This window comes from Balearica regulorum, chromosome 2, assembly GCF_011004875.1.
Source record: "Balearica regulorum gibbericeps isolate bBalReg1 chromosome 2, bBalReg1.pri, whole genome shotgun sequence".
NCBI lineage: Eukaryota > Metazoa > Chordata > Aves > Gruiformes > Gruidae > Balearica > Balearica regulorum.
Genome location: NC_046185.1, coordinates 86,017,344 through 86,032,804, shown reverse-complemented (window position 1 = coordinate 86,032,804; position 15,461 = coordinate 86,017,344). Strand labels below are relative to the sequence as shown.

The following is a 15,461-nucleotide window of genomic DNA, read 5'->3' as shown; positions in this document are numbered from 1 at the left end:
ATCGCCATAGGTCTCTAGTAGTTAATAATAGAAAAACAAATGCTAAAAACAGCTGCTGTCTTTTGTCTGAGGATTGTTACTAATTTTCTCACACTGTTGAATAATTTGGATCTCATTTCAGGGATCCGTTAAACTGACAAATGCGATTATGGCTCTTGGGAAGAAAATGATGTTAAAAATATTTAGATTTAGGACACAAATAATAATTTATTAAAGTTACTATTTTTTTGTCTCCTCCATCATCTATGATATTCTTACAGATTGGAGTACATTTCTAAAAACTTTAACAGTGGTCTGAGTCAGTTTCAACTGAATTTGGTAAAAGAACCCTAACTACCACATTTTTCAAAGTGCTAAAAATCTACAAGCTGATCTAGTAATTTAGAGAAATGATTCCTGCAAAAAGAAAACACACATAAAATCTTCTTAAATTCTGCAGAATCTAAATGGGTATTTTTAAAAAGATGCTTAATGTTTAATGTTACTTCTCAAAGGCATACCGCTTTGCAAAAGGGACCAAAATATTTTGAAATTGGATTTCTTGTATGCATTAATAACGAGATGCATACGTGACAGGTGACAAGATGGTTTATATTTTAAGAGTTCCCGTGGAGTTCAATCACATATTTTGGATAGGAATGCATTGTCTCCATAGTTAACGATTTGAAGAAAAGGATTGCAGAATCATGCAAGTAATGTTTCAAGTCAATATTTCCGTGAGAAAGGCTGCTCAAAATCAGTCATTAGCTCACAAAATCAAGTTTGAAAATTTTAATTTTAATCCCATTTCTCTGGTTAGTTATCAGCATGACAAGAAATATCTGGTTTTATCTACAGTGATAGAGCTAGATGGATTTCAAATTTCAAAGCAACAGGGATATCTAAATGTATGGTCCTTCACTATCCAAGGTAACGAGAGCTTTGCTGCTAACTTTAGGATGAACAGGATCTCCCCCTTCCCAAACAAGGCTTTACAATGGGAAGTGCAGAATAACATGAGATGAAATATTCTTAATTCGGAAAAAGATATGGAGCATAATTACATTTTGCCAGAAGATAGACTCTTCGACTAGCTAAGAGAACAGTTTTGTTTGCCAGTCACTGCTAAAAGAAGGAGTTTTGAGAGTGGAGCTCTGGGCTTTTGATTTACCTCTGACACACAAGGAAGAGTGGCACATATGTGAATACAGCCTTTAATATCACCTAAAATAACACCCAGACAGCTGGCTAACTCATCTGGTGTAATTCCAATTTGAAGTTTTGCAGCCACAACCCACTCAGTCAATAACATGGATTATCCCATGAGAATTCAGATATTTATTTTTAGATACAGGATGAGTGAAGATTTAGTTGATAAACAAACACTGTCTACATTTTGGAGTGGGCAGGTACATTAACTTTTAGAGTTTTGAGATTGAAATCTTGAGTGCCTGAAGTTAAATCGTAAAACTTCAGCACACGCAATTGAGACACAGTGATGAAAACAATACTAATTTTAAAATAGAGTAATCTTAGGGTAATAGTCTTCTCTAAGCAGAGGAGGAGAGGGTTTTGCCCAGTACTTCTAACCCCCCTCCCCCATATCCTCCATTACTTTTCTTACTTGCCACGGTCATAGTTTATGCTGGAATCACAGCACTGCCTTTAATCGCTCTTAGGAGATTAAAACTGAGTCACAAAGGACAAAAGTATTACTAAAGGCTTTTTGGTGTTAGTTCTTGCTCTTTCTCTGCTAGCAGTGGTCTTATTCCACCTGTTGTAGGTAAATGGCTGTCTTTCAGTCTCACTTGTTAATATTGTTTCATGTTGCTGAATACACTCAGATTTTCATTGATCAGGAGTGCTCGTACAGAAGAAACTGAGAAGGAGAAAATGAAAGAGAAAGTGCCATTGCATGAGAGTCAGGAAGCTGTCTTAGAATAAAGACATGTAACCTCTGCTGTTGTGAATAATTAAATACATGAAATGTAAAAGTTTATAAGCAGTCACACGTATGAAAGGTAGGCAGCACAAATTTGAACTTCCTCAGATCAAAAATGGCAGCTGAATTGAGAATTCCCATGGCATATGTGAGTGTCTCTTCCACTCCTCGTGCCATACTGGAAACAAGGCTTTCTTGCTCATGCTCAGCATTGAAATGTTTTGCTTGTATTGGAATGCTTGAAATTAACTTAAAATCATGTTTTTGCTCAAGTTTTTTTGTTAAAGCCACACTTTCTTTCTGCTTTCAACAAGGCAAACAAAACAAAACAAAAAAACAAAACAAACAAACAAAACCCCAAAAAAGGAAAGAAGGTATTTGCACAGTCATAAGTTACAAGATGCCTTCTAAAGTATCATAAAGTATTGCCCCAAATAAGCAATATTTTGTAATTCTGCCAGCTCTCAAGATTGTCATTTGACTGCTTCTTGACTGTAGCCCACAATGCTTTCAAAGGTATGAGTTTCAGGAATTTGAAGAATGTGATATACTGCTCTATGTGTCTTAGATTGAGATAGTCTGGTGTTCTGCCCAATGCTACATTTCCAAATTATGTATATTATCATGTCACGACCAGTGATGTAATAGAAGACCTCTCTATTATCACTACACTACGGAACACCAAAAATCACCACACATTGAACTGTTTTAGAACAGCACCTACCGCACTGCAAGTGTGAAGGCTCCTGTTTCCATTTTAGCATGGAGAATCTAAGAAATAGTGAAATACCTTGTTGACCAACAGTCTGCTATAGAAGTAAGAACAGGACAAGATCTCCCTGTTACAGTCTTACGCTTCAGTCACTGTCTTTGCTGATGCTGAGAAAAACTCTGCATCTTGAAACAGAGACGTACTTAGTGAGGCAGAAAAGAGTGAAAAGCATGTTTTTGTGACCTTTTGGCAAAGAACGTCCTCCTAGTTATGCCTGGGAAATATATTCCTCCAGTGAAACACTGACATTTTCTTCGGCTCACTGGGCTTTTCTTAAGAAAACTGGTTCTAAGTCCCTAGTCTGGCAGCACACAGTCCAGAAATTTGCCTGCTGTGAAGGATGCTTGAGGTTTTGTTTAATAATACTGTATTGTCAAAGCATTATACTGATCCAAATTGTGAAGTAAATACAAAATTGGATTTACCGGTCAGATCAATAACAAATCAGACTGGTACACTAGAGGGTTGTAATATGATTTTAGAAAAAAACCAAAACCCAAAATGCAGACACATGAAAAGAAGTGAGTTGTCACACTGATATGTTTGAGTCAGGAGAGTCACGCTCACAGCTAATTTTAAGTGGGTATATTTAAAACTTCCATATGTTCAATGTGACTTTGTGGTTTGAATTTCTTCTCTCTCCTAATCATGAAAATATTCTGTTTTCAATGCTATGAAATTGGCTAAATATGTATAATAGTATTACCATAACACTTTCCATCTTCAGTTAAAACTTTATAGATTTTTGCTAATTAATTTGCAACTGTTCCTTATGTGAAATAATAATGATACCTATGTATTGTTATGGTAATATCTAAAGGCTTTGAAAAGGATTGGAGAAATGTTACTCCTGATGCTGTACAAAGAAAGAGTGCTACCTATGTCACACTAGACAGTAGTATGATGCAATAGATACAGATTTATGTGATGAAACAATGAGTGCTGAGAACTTGGCATCCACAGTATATCTACTATTATAGTTTCAAACAAACTCTCATCTGGCCCCTTGGACTGAACACCTACTTATTAACAACGACGTTGCATCAAGTTCACGCGTACAGCATACCTTCCAGCTTAGCTTCACCCCAAAATAATCCAGTTTGCACACTTTTAAGAGTGCTTCAGATACTAATCAGAACATAGTAAGTGGGGACAAAGGAAAGATTTGCTTCAATGTTCAATCCTGAACCGAATTAAAATGCTAACACAGCACTTCGATCATAGCCACAAGGGCAAGGACATAGCAATACTCCAAGGGGAGGGATGCCTGTTTGTACAGTGCACGGAATCACAAAGCTAGGGTTAGAAGCAATCTGAAATTCACTTAATGCATTTCCATGAGGATCAACCACATATATGTCATTCCTAATGAATGTCTAATCTGTTCTCAAGAACTTCCAAAGTAAAATAATAAAATAAAATTAAATATGTGCTTACCATTACCACTAGGGATCTGTTTAAAATCTAACCACTCTCAACCTGCCTGCACTGTTCTCCGTTGCCAGCTGTTTGGTCCAGCTCTCTCTCAGGAGTTTCTGCTGCAAGGATGATTCAGCTGCTCATGCAAAGTCCACTAAACCGTGAATTATTAAGGAAATCTGAAGTTAACCTCGGTTTGTACCTTTATAAGTGGCTAGGTCATTCCTACAACAGGGATGGGAGTTCTGAGGGGGAACAGAGAGCCCAGCTGAGGAGGAGTCACCACAACCAGCCCTGTGCAAGCTGTCTCTGTTCGTGCGTCAGAAACCTCTGTCTCCCTCGCTGTATGTTCAGTTCATTACTCCTTACCCGGTTCCTTTAGAAAGGAAAATTAGTTCATTAGCTTTGTTTTAGGAAGGCCCAACTATTGTGGTAAAAGAGAAGAGATATTTGGAAGGTATATGATGGCCTGTGTTTCAGGGATTAAACCAATCACTGCTACGAATCAGAGAAGGACTTACATAGAGCCATGTTATATTGAGTGTTTTCAAATAAGGGATTTCTTCCCCCTTTTTTCTGAAATACCATTTGTGATGGAGGCCGAGCCTGATGTCCCTTGGAGTAGCAATGTCTCTTTTACCATTTTTCTTAGTCTTGCAAATGAGTTTGCATGAGGGGAACCTTTTGCAGGGCCTGAGGACATCCATGCTGTTCCAAGTTCTGATGCTCCTTTAGTCAGATTCCTGTCATTAGTGTGTGGGGTTACTGTCCCCTAGCACCGTTGAAGGTGAGTGTAGTTTAATATTGATGTAGGAAGCTATGTAGAATAGTATATAAATTATTACTTAAGTCACTGAATGGATCAGATGACATTTTAAATTTTCATGCAAATAAATGTATAGAGTAAAATTCTATGGATTCTTCAGTGCTTTCATCTTGAAGTAGCAGGAAAGTCTTCAAAGCAATATTCTGATTACATAAATTAAAGAAAAATCAGCACCTTTCACAGAATATCACATTACATACTAGATTGTGTAGAAGTCACTGTTGTGTTCTGAGGTTATTTTTGCAAGTTATCATGTCTCTGCCTAACCCAAGTTTGCCCTTAGGAGATATTTGTAAATTTTAAATAAGAGAAAAGATCTAAAGGTAAATACAAAAAACCATGAAGATAAAAGATGTTCATGAAGACTGCTCTGCATCCTTCTTGAGAGATTTTGCCGCAACACTTTAAGTAGATAGGAAGAGATATGATGCAGGCTAAACAAACTTTAAAAGTGCTCAGTCATCAACCTCTTCAAATCTCTTTTCTTTGAAATATCACCAGATTAGTATGAAATTTGATCCTAAAATTGGATCCTATGTGCATGACTCTTAAAATATAACTGGCCAAAAGAGCCTGATAAACTTCTTTCTGTCATTCAAAACTAGAAAGATTTTTTCACCAAATCCAGGTGTAGAAATAAACTCTATATAATGATGATGATGATGATATAAAGATACCCAGGTGAATATTGAATTAAATTTTTTCTAACCAGGTCCAACATCTGATAAAAATAATTGAAACAAACTAGCCTCCATATACCATCCAAACATCTACTGAAAATCAAACCGTAGTCTCTTTAACTGACATTCAATATGAATGACATTTATTTCACACTAATTTTTAATTCTGTCCTGTGTAAAGCTCAAGTTTTCTTATTACTACATTCTGAATAAATCATTTGACATTTGAAGAATTGATGTGTGAAACTCCTGTAAAATAATGGAAGTACACTATGACATGCTTTCTCCTGAATTCTTTGTGTGATGTTCACCATTTTTGGCATAGTATTGGGGGCGGGGGGGGGGGGGGGGGGGGGGGGTGTCGGGTCACAATTTCAAGACCTTTGCCACGCCTTATGAATCTCCAGGAGCATTTCCATGAGAAAAGTGAATGTCATTTCCTGGATTGCTTAAAAATGCTTCTTTTCCTGGTACTCTTTCATCTGGCAGTAGAAGGATGGTATGTTGTTGAAAGCTACGCAGCTAGTTTAATAGGCGTTGTACAGCTAAACATCATGACTACCATCAAGTTGCATTAGCATTCAAAAGCTAAGAATCAATTCCAATATATCACTTTCCTCACTCAAACTGAGCATAATACTTAGCTTTTCTTTGAATGTTTGCATCTGAAAATATTTTGATCACCGAAACCACTTTACAGATTAATAAGTGAATAGCAAATCTTTCTGCTATTATTCTGGGGTTGACTCTTTTTTTCCTCAAACCCTTAAGATTTCAGTGCATCAGGTATGGATAACATCTATTATTTCACAATTCCATTGAAGAAAACATTTACTTCCCAGGACACATCTAATTTCTTACTGAGTTTTTGGCAAAGTCCTCTAGTTCAGGCAGAGCATTTGATATCAGAAAGGCTCTTTCTTCTAACACAGCTTACACCACCTCCTTGCAAAACATAAACTAAAGCAAAAAATGCTTTTATCAGCACAGAGACATCTACAGTAGGGGTTTCGCCAGCATAGCTATCATGGTTAGAGGGTGTACTGGTTATTTTTATCTCCCACATCCTAGTCATGATGGGTATACTGGCAAAATTAAGTCCCTGTTGAGTCATGGCCTAAAAAGTTATCAAGCTGTCAAGATGATAAAAGCAAAAGTCAAAGCTAAGTTTTTCTATTTGCTGAATTTTATATATGTGAGAGGAACTTCTGTCATATTGGTAAGAGGAAAACAATCCACAGACTTGAAAACAGAAAGGAAAAATCACTCTCAAGAGATGTATTTCTCGAACGGATGGAAATTAAGCTTAGTATTTGCCAATTGGTTCCCGTGCTGCTCTCCTTGCACATTATTTCCAGCAGTTACTTTCCCAGGCTACTCCTTTTTGTGCGTATTTGGTATAGACTATTAGCTGTTATTTCAAGCTCCTCGTTTTCTTCAGAAGTGCAACCTCTGTAAATATTATCACAGCTTTGGGACTGTGTAAGCAGCTGGATGCCTTTATAAATAAATAAATAGCCTAAATTAATAAAAATAAATAAATTAAATAAATATTAAATGCTAACAGAGTCATTATTAGCTTAGCCAGATTGTGTGCCCTTAGTGGCTTAACTCTGGCTGACCCCAACAGATGAGGGTAGGGAAAAAAAAACAGAAAAGAAAATAATTGCTTTGCTAATTTCCAAGCTAAATAATTATCTAAAAAACCCCTCAGCTGTAGGTTTCCTGTGTTTACCCTCCTCATCCATGAGGGAGACAGGGTTGGCCAGGAAAAAGGGCCCTATTAATTAATTTGCAAGAAAGACTTCGAGAGACAAAAACATTGTGGGCAATAAAATATGCTGACTCCTTCTAAAACTTTAGTTCTACTTTATAAAGCATTTACAACATAAGGAAGAAGAAACAAAAAAACTTTCTTCTTCACAATGCCACATCTTCCAATCTGACAGGAAAGAAACCTCACACTTGAAGCACGGTTTTCCAGATGAAATCGGAGTGTTTATGTGTTCAGCTTAACAAAGGCAGCTTCCATACTCCCTGGATTGCTGGCACTGTAAATCAAATGTTATTCTAGAGATACTAGAAATATGTTTGATTATGCGCTAAATGCTGAGACTTGCAACAGCTGCTTTTAGCTACCAGCACAGCAAAAGTAGTAGCAAAAAGCTTCCATTCTTCATCAATTACCACAGGGAATGGCAGTATCGCTTTTGTGGACATGGCTGCTTCTGACAGCTGAGAGAAATATATATATATATGTTCAGCGTGATGTCTGGAATGCAAAATAGGAGAAAAGTGTGCTTCCCTGATTGTGTCTAGTATCCAAGATATTGATGTAGCCAGCAAGTTTGTGTTATTATCAAGGCTGCGCAGCCATGAATATATAAACTGGAAACTGGGTTTTCCAAGTAAAGTATTCCTTCCTCACATTACTTTTGTGGGAGTCAGCCTCAGGAGTATATCTTCAAAACATATTATTGGTAATTTCTCCTATAAAAGATAAGCCCCGAAAGGGCAATGTCAGCATCTCTCTTTACAGATGCACGTGTTCAACCAGTACTGGAGCTTTGCTAAAACTGCTAGTGGCAGGTCAGGGGAATATTTATGGAGACAGAGGATCTCCTGATCTGAATTGCAAGGCAGTGCTGCACTGAGTCATAAATTCACTTTTCCTTTTTTTTTTTTTCTTTTCCCTAAAAAAAGGAAAACACAAGAAAGGTAGATGTTGACTAGGTTTTTACTTGAATTCTGAAAAGAGGATAGACATTGTTCGGGTTGCTAAGGTGCTATTCTTGGCATTGTTTAGGAAGAATATTGTGCAAAATAGTGAGTTTCTGTGCCAGCAGCTATGCCCCTCCTTCCTCCTGCCCAGATGAAAAAATGTTTGCACAGTCATCTGATTTCTTTCAAAAGTACTAGGCACCAACAACTCCCAGCAGAGTGACAAAAAAACAACATGTGGTAGGGGAGAGGTTGTACAGCAGGATGATGACAGCTCTTCTAACTCTACAAGAAAAAAAAAAAAAAAAAAAAAAGAAAAGAAAGCTTATGGCAGAAGTTCCGCTTTCGATCTTTACTCACCATGAGTAGATGCAACTACCATGATAGCCCATTACAAAAAGTAAAAAGTAACTTCTATGAAAATTCACATAAAATGTCTCATACTCATTTCCTACTCACAAAAGACAGGGGAAAAGTGAGTAAGACAAATGGTAAAATCACAGCCCTGGGCTTCAAAAGAGGAGATTTGAGCTTGTTCAGGAATCTGCTTGGCAGGATCCTATAGGAGAATCCAGAGAGGTTGTAGAATCTCTTTCGTAGGAGATATTCAAAATTTGGCTGGACAAGGGCCTGAACAACCTGCTCTGACTGAACCTCTGATCTACATGGAGTGGAGAGAGGCTCCAGCCAGAGCCTGTGGAACACTTACAACGTGCTGAAGTCCTGCTCTCACTTGCAGTCTCCTTTACCTTCTCAATTACCCCCAAACCTTACTGCTCCCGCCCAGCCCTCTCCTGCCTCTTCAAAGCCTCTGAGCGGGTCCCACTAACGTTCGGTGGAAAATAATGAACTACCACTACTTAACTGAATTTTGGCATTTATTACCAAACTTAATGGGATTTGCAAGCCTAGTGAAAGCTGATCTTAATGAGAAAAGACTTGACATATCACCACTTCCTTTCTTCTTCGTCTTTGCAATTCTATTGACTATACATTATTTTTGCAGGAATTGTGTCTAAATAAGTTTGTTGCCTTATCTCCTAGCCTTGAATCTTCTACAGTGAAATAACCAATTTGTCTAGTCGCAGTTGAATTTTGTGAATTCTTGGTCATGCCCTTCAGTTCAACAAACTAAACATAAATTAAGATTTCCTGCTTGGGTTTTTTTGGAAGCCAACAATAGCTCCACAGCCAGACAGATACCCCACCTACACTTTCGTGATGGTAAAACTTATTTCCAAGTTGAAAGAGTACCAAAAGTCAATGTTTTAGTATTTTGTAAGAAGGAAAAAAAAGAAAGAAAGAAAGAAAGAAAGAAAGAAAGAAAGAAAGAAAGAAAGAAAGAAAGAAAGAAAGAAAGAAAGAAAGAAAGAAAGAAAGAAAGAAAGAAAGAAAGAAAGAAAGAAAGAAAGAAAGAAAGAAAGAAAGAAAGAAAGAAAGAAAGAAAGAAAGAAAGAAAGAAAGAAAGAAAGAAAGAAAGAACCCAAGGGTAAAAATAAAATTAAATGTTCTGGTTTGAAATCAGTGATCATCTGAATTTTTGAGTAATATTTTTAACAAATTTTGACTGGTCATTCTTAAGAAATTTGAAACTATCAAACTAGGTGTATTAGAAAATTTTGAAATTTCTTTCTAGTACTTCTTGGATGGGAAGAGATTTAACGAATACTGCTCTTCTTTGAGAGATTCTGTTGCTTTTGGTAAAATAGCATTTTTACTAATGAAAGACTGTCAGAAAAAAATGGTATTAAGTCTAGAAGTCAGATCCTTATTTCAGAAACATTCTCATTATGGTATAAATTCAGTCTTCCTATAGTTCCCCCCAGTCATTCTAATATAAACTACTGGGCTTTCTTAGTGCTATTTTAGTCAGTTTGGCCAACAAGTTAGAGATCTTGGGCCCCATTCTATTTGCAATTGCTGCTGCATTACCTTTGGACTTCACCCAGAGTAAAATTCAGGCCAGTATGCTTGTGATTAAAACAACCATTTACAGTATGTAATATTGTCTGTATTATTTTAAAGAAAATATAATCTTCATTAAAATTCCATACCATTTCCTTGAGCCATGTAAATAGTTTAACATTATTTTTTCTTTTCTTTCTAAAACATAAAAAAATGCTTAAGCACATCATTCCATTGTTCTGCATTTTATAATGCATTACATCAAATAATTGTTGATTGCACATAAAAAAAATTAAAATATAGGTCTTTTAAAATGCTAACATATAAGATATTTCCAAACAACAAAAAATACAGTATTTTTTGTTCATTTGATTACTCCACGTAGTAATGTAATATTTTAATTAAAATGTCATGAGCTATAGTAAATGTGATCCTCCATCACTACCTTTGTGCATTAAAGATTTACAGCTGTAGCGCCATGTATTATTGCCTGGAAGAAACATAATTAGATTTTAGAGTCTACTTTTAAAAGTATATTGGTTTTATGCTTTGCAATAAAATAGAAAGCTTGTTAGATACAATAGACAAATCTTGATAATACTGAAAGGATGAGAAACCAATTTCAGAAAACTCGTTTAGAACATTAGGTGTATATTTAAGTTAGTAAATGACTGGAGGCACATTAATAAAATATGTCTGACCTCTCATAAAAATACGAGTTACATATTATCTGTTTGTTGTAAAAGATCTGACAGATGAATTAATACAGTTGAAACTGCTATCACTGTGAAATGGTGCAGGTTTTTTTTTTTCATATTCAGTGCCTGCTATTTATCAGGCTAAAATATGACTTTGAATGTCTGCCTTAATAAAGCTTAGTTTATAAATCACCATTTTGTCTTTCTTTTGTGTAATAAGGTTGAATTACCTGGAGCATGTACCTAAGAATATGTAAACTAATATTTTTAGACATATAAGAATTGATCTGTGCAGGGATCATCAGGCACCTGAGTCGACAGCAGAATTTTCAGGCAGGCTGATGGTTGCTCTCTGCTTCTTTCACCTTGCAAAGTCACATTTTTGCATGAGAACTTAGACATAGATATGAATTTGGCTGCAGTGTTTCACATGCCTACCTGTGCATCACTGGTACATGCAGAGCAGTGCTACCGAGCTCCCCGTGCCCAGCTGCAGAGGAAGCTGCAGGTGCCTGGCATGAGTGTATGTGGTAGGCTTCTGCATGGTTGAAATCTAGCAACAGGTGACATGAACTCCACTGTAGGTATTGCCATGAAAGCACTCGTTCTAGCTCACAGTCTTTCAGCAAATCTTTGCCTTGGTAAATTCTCTCTGGTGTGGAGGAAGCTGCTGGTGGTGGTGTAGCCTGAGCCACCTGCTGGTCATAGTGGTTTTGGAAAGAAGGGGGGCAGGTCACTGCTCTGTAGAAAGAATAATAATTGGTTGTAAGCTGCTGTTGCTAGAGCTTAGCAAATGATGGAATAGAGGATAAACTCCAAAATTTGTTCTCAGCCACAGCAACTTTAGTACTTAAGAGCACAATGCTTTCTTCTTCAATAACTTCCTTAAAATCAAATCACATTTATGATTTATTTTGTCTCATTGCAGCTTTAATGTATGACTTAATATTGATTTCAGATCTCAAGATTAGTACAATATTAGGTTTAAGAATTCTTTTTTAAAAGAGCTGGCATATAGACTTATGTGGTGTTCTCCATTTGCAAGACGGGTGCAGCGATGCAAAGCACAGGTGTTTGAGTAGGCACTGCTTCCACAACTGTCGTACTGAACCTGGACTTTGGTCTTCTCTAACTCATATCATTCCTCACCCTTCACACCCAGAAAATCAAGAGACTAACTTCAGGCTTTTAGTTAACTGAATCCATCTCAGTGGTTTATTTTCATTCATTTATTCATTGCTAATCTTTTCTTTCTTTTAGAAGTTAATTTTAGTGAAACTTGCCCTCAGCTTAAAAGCGTGATCAGCCCATTGACTTTAAAAAGTGATTGTTAGTTAAATAGCACTTATATTTCTGTGTCTTCTTCAGGAGATAGAAAGAATATCTCTATTGTTCAATAAACAACTGTAACAGGAGCAATCTTGTATGACCAGCCATCATGCAGCAAGTATTTTTATAATGTTAATTCCAAACCCTTCTGCATCACTGTTAATCTGGATGGAGAGATGGAGGGTGGGGAAACTGAAAAAAAAGAGTTCTCCAAACAGCTACCTTTGCTATGAGTTACTTTCCTGTCTAAGTTGTAGGACCTTTCACATGGAGCATCTCTCAGTGAGGCACTCTTAGAAATAAACTTTGACAAGTTCGTTAAGGTTAATTTTAGATTGTGAACTTCCTTTGAAACTTGCCAGTTTTCATTACAGAAAAGTAGCCGCCTTAAAGCGCTTGCAGTATTCCACAGATACTCTTGAAAAAAAAAGTCAGATGACCTCCAAATACAGAATATTTCTTAAAACGAAAGCGCTGGGGATAACCCTCCTCCCTGTGCTCTTTCTCATATAGGTTGCCTTAACCCTCATTCACTCCAAATCAGCATTGCAAATTCCGACATTCATTTGCACAGAAGATCACAGGAAACTATTAATTCTTCACAGATGATGGGAAAGCTTAAATATGTGGCCATTTGTTTTGCTGAAAGCTATAGTTTAAACACTATTTTCATTATGGGGCAGTGGGGAAATGGAGGCAAATGGCTTAGTGACCAGCAGGAGGGACAAGACATTTCTGCAAGACTATTGCAATTAACAGTGAGTTTTCTGTCTTCATGTGCATATCTTTTGCTCCGTGGCATGGGTCCCCTTTAAGTCAGAATACAAAGCAAACTACACTAGGTTTGGTCTATAACCATGGCTGAAAACAGAATATCAAAGGGAGGTTCTTCCTCCATGGTACTTTTGTTTTCTACTGAGCTGTATTGGAAAGGGAAGAAGACTCAAGTCTGGATTTTAAAGTCAACTGACTGAACCAAACACCTAATTTCATTCTACAGTGGGAATGTGAATTCCACCTTTAGGAAACTTGAGGCATAGTTTTTTAAGGTACTTAGACATTGGTTCTCTGTCAGATTCAGGAGCTGCTTGACCAAATACTTGTTTTAAAGGCAACTCACATACTTTACTTCCACAGTTGTCAACCTTTTCACAAAACTGTGGGGCATACTTCTTTTTCAAAATCCAGTATTGCCCTTCCCTGGGCCTCCATTCTATACGTGTTGGGTAAAAAAACTTCTGTAAAAAATGCATGCATCATAAACTGTTTATAAATATCTTCTGATGGTGGGCTGCTTCCCCTTACCTTCCCATTATGCCTCAGCTTTTACCTAGATGGTTGCTAGCATGGAGCTGAAGAATTGACTGTTTATTCTCCTCTTGTTTCCCATGGAACAAGAATTACAACAGAATCCACTAGCAACAGGACTAATGTGTCCAAAATATCCCTGATCACTGCTTAATGTGATTAACTGTGTTTCTTTGCAGGTGCATATGTGCTTCAAGTAAAGGCGACAGATGCTGATGATCCCACTTACGGAAACAGTGCTCGAGTGGTTTACAGCATTCTTCAGGGGCAACCGTATTTCTCCATTGATCCGAAGACAGGTAAATAGTTTATCAGCAACAGTGGAAGATTCAAACTTTGTATTTGGATTCACGTGGACAGTATTAATGAATAAATATGGACTGGGCTGATATGGCCAAAAGTCAGTAGACTAACTTTGCACATGATTCAGTTTTGAGTATTGACTAGTTTTTGTATAATTTACAATCTGTTGTAGAAACAAAAGAAACATGTGCCTCCAATCAGTCCTGAAATATCTAAAATATGTGTACATCGAACATTTCTTTTTTTTATGCTTTACCATTTTTCTATAGCTAAAGCTTTATCTGCTACATGCATTCTATTTTTTTTCTTCTTTCCTGATGATTCAGTTTTGTATCTTGGGTCTACAATCTTTTTTCTCAGCACTTTTACTTGCTGAACTTAACAGTCATAAATTCTCTAACAATGATTGTTTTGCTATATAGAGCTAATTTGAGACTGTGGACCAGCTAATCATCTCCTGCCCTCCTTTTTTCCTGGGGCATAGTATGTTTGTCTGGGGTTACTGGCTGTGTGAGCAGAAAAGGATGATATGTTTAAAGAGACTGAAGTATTTGGGAGGTTGGTAGACATGTTAATTAGGTATCTCGTCCTATATTTCTAAATGTCATTCTTGTTTCTGTATTTAGTAATTCAGTTAAGGAGCCAATAACCTACACAGTGAAAGCCATGCATTGTGTCGTCCTGAATGTGTTACAGGGATAGTTGTCCATATGCTCCTTTCAGCAAATAGTTTCTCCTTCCAATGAAGCTGTTCTTGAATGTCAGATTGTGTGTTAAAGAGCCATTATCCCTGATAACAGTTTGGGGGTGAGAGCCTCATAAGGCTGTTATTGCACAATGTCCAATGGACACTTCCTTTGTCACATGCTCCATTTAGCAGGAGATTGTATTGCAATTTGCAGTGAACAACTTTACTTTTCAAACCGAAATGGGACTTCTTCAAGTGAATTGGAGAAAAAAAAAAAGCGTACTTACCTTTATACTTATTTATTTAATTTCAGTCTTGTAAAGAATGAGGAGGAATTCAATGGCAAGAAAAACCTTTACTGTAACCACAATTGGAGTTCCAGTACAAGTTTCCCAAGAAAAAATTAGTAGTTATTAGTACTTGAATAAGAACATTTTTTCCTGCAGCACTTTGAGTTGCTGTGTCATATGCTCTCATCTATTCCTCATTAGTGAGTAGTGAGTTGACCACAGGTGATGGCGTGCACCCTACTAGCCCTGGAACATCATACAAACCCAGTGTTTCCACATCTGTCTATTAATATCTTTAATGAGTTACTCAGGTGGACTTTGGTGGGGGGACACACACACGACACAGTAAATAATGTACACAGCTGTAAAGGAAGATTCATTAAACAGCTAGCCCAGTATAGCTTAAAATCCCATACCAGGAGAAAAGCATATAGATTAATGCTTCTATGAGCAACAACAACGTGCTGTAACTTGTCTTACATCGGAAAGGTCACAATATGAGAGTTACCTGTGGGTCTAACAATGACTGTAGAGATAACCAGTATGTGAATAACAATGCACAGGATGCTCTAAAATCCAGAAGTCTTGGGCAGCTCTACAG

The 15,461-nt window shown here is 37.0% G+C and overlaps 1 protein-coding gene across 2 annotated transcripts in view; it reads left to right on the top strand.

The window, feature by feature from the left end:
* CDH12 (cadherin 12) overlaps positions 1-15,461 on the top strand; it is a 591,317-nt gene that overhangs the window by 500,303 nt on the left and 75,553 nt on the right. For both annotated transcript variants that reach the window (XM_075744849.1, XM_075744850.1), the window contains one exon: positions 13,759-13,878. In XM_075744849.1, the coding sequence (XP_075600964.1) occupies positions 13,759-13,878 (120 nt within the window). The remainder of the gene's footprint in view (positions 1-13,758; positions 13,879-15,461) is intronic.